We start from the raw sequence: 1,773 nt of genomic DNA on the forward strand, positions 1-1,773 counted from the left end.
GCAGCATGCTCCTTCCCTTCCCCACTCCCTGAAATGTTTCTGAAGCCCAGCAGCACGAGAACAATTTTCAAGATGCTTCTATGTTCAGGAGCATGGCCTTTTCCCTGCTGGCAGTACATCAAATGTTGTTACCACTATGGTATTTCAATGCTGCTAAACAATGCTTGCAAACATCCACTTGGACTGTAGGTAGTTCTACTAAATTTTATGCAATCTTTTAAATCTTTCTTTCCCTGATGAATCATGCAGATAGATTTTTGTTTACATTGACTTCCAGGAATGAGTTTTCATTGTATAAATACATTCAAAGACATTTATAGGTAAAAACAGTGGCGGTTATTTATTGATTCTTAGCACCAATGTTTTGGTCATCCAATTAGAAAACAAAACCAATGCACTGTGGCCTACACACCAAATAAACAGACTGAGTGAATTCTGGAAATGTGGGGGTTGAAATACATGCAAGACTGAAATTTTTTTGCACAAGCTGTTGAAAGAACAGTGCAAAAACTTGTCTTAATAGAAATTGATTTTGGCACAAAACCAGAAATATAAGCCAAAATTGTTACATGTCTTATTTACAACAAAGATTCCAGTCAGTGACTTGTTAGTATTAAGTAGCTCAATAACTGTTTAACACTAAGAAAGCATTTTATTAAATACCTGGGAAAACATGGAAGATTTTTTTTTTCTCCTGAAGTTTTTTAGCTCTTTCGATCTCATCTTACAGTCTAGGAAATTCCATCACTTGTCTTCAGAGCATAGGAGATAGAATAAGAAGAGTCCTGTGGAGCCTGAAAAGCTAATTTACTGCATACAAATAATAAAAACTCATTCTTACTTCATTTGTAATACATTTTCCTCCACAGACTCTAATGATAAAAAGACTACACAAGAGAAGACATGCTTTAGTGTCTCCTAGCTGATTATAACAGATCACATACGCTACATACTGTTCTGCTAATGCAACCTTTATCTTTTTCCCAATAAAGAGATTCACTAATGTACTTTGAAAAATGTAACTTGCTTTAGTATTTAATTAAAATCAAATTAGTTGTGTGCATATTTGTATGTTGCAACTCCTACAATATTTTAAAAAAATATAAACTAGAACCAAAATAAACAGACATTCCAGGATTTTTCTTTCCTTATCAGAGCACTAAATAAGACTCTATTATTTTCAGTCTCTATGCAAGAGCATAGTCAAACTGGCCTTTTTCCAGCCCATCAACCCATCGAGGTGGGCATACTCTGGTAGGGGTCGAGGAGAATTCGAAAGCAACGAATAATGAGTATTCCCAAGAAAACTAATAATAAAATCACAAAGGCAAACGTTGTTTTCTGTTCCAGGGTCATGCTAGAATTTGGTGTCATGTTCCCAGGTGGCACCAAAGTGGCAGTGAATATCTCTCCCTCCATCGTTCAGGGAAGCTGAAAGGAATGGTCCCACAGTCGCCTTCTTCTCGTCATCAGTTTGCTGAGGTGAGAGTAGAAGCCATTTAGATGCACTCTGCTATCTGTAGGGCAAGGGGGAAGCAATGTTATCTGTGAATAGTCCTTTTGGTTGTTTACTTCAATACAATTTTCTCCTAATGGAGAAAAATGACTTGGAAAAGAACTTGACAGCAGGTCTGCTTGCCTCTGTGTCTTATATGAGAGTTGTCAGAGATCCTGTACCATTCTGTTGGTAGTGCAGAATCCAGCCAGTGATATTAAATGTCACTAGACTCTGAGCTGGCAGTAACTTCTCTCTACCTACCATATCACTTGGAC

General features: G+C 37.2%; 1 protein-coding gene across 1 annotated transcript; it reads right to left on the reverse strand.

Annotated features, from left to right (window-relative positions):
• Nucleotides 1–1,227: 1,227 nt before the first annotated feature.
• On the reverse strand, nucleotides 1,228–1,419 carry CTXN3 (cortexin 3; the record flags this gene model as incomplete). The annotated part of the gene is made up of 1 exon (XM_080362588.1): nucleotides 1,228–1,419. One exon carries the CDS (start codon nucleotides 1,417–1,419, stop codon nucleotides 1,228–1,230), a length of 192 nt encoding a protein of 63 aa, XP_080218714.1.
• Between the last annotated feature and the right edge of the window lie 354 nt (nucleotides 1,420–1,773).

This window comes from Nesoenas mayeri, assembly GCF_963082525.1.
Source record: "Nesoenas mayeri genome assembly, chromosome: Z".
NCBI classification, from domain to species: Eukaryota; Metazoa; Chordata; class Aves; order Columbiformes; family Columbidae; genus Nesoenas; species Nesoenas mayeri.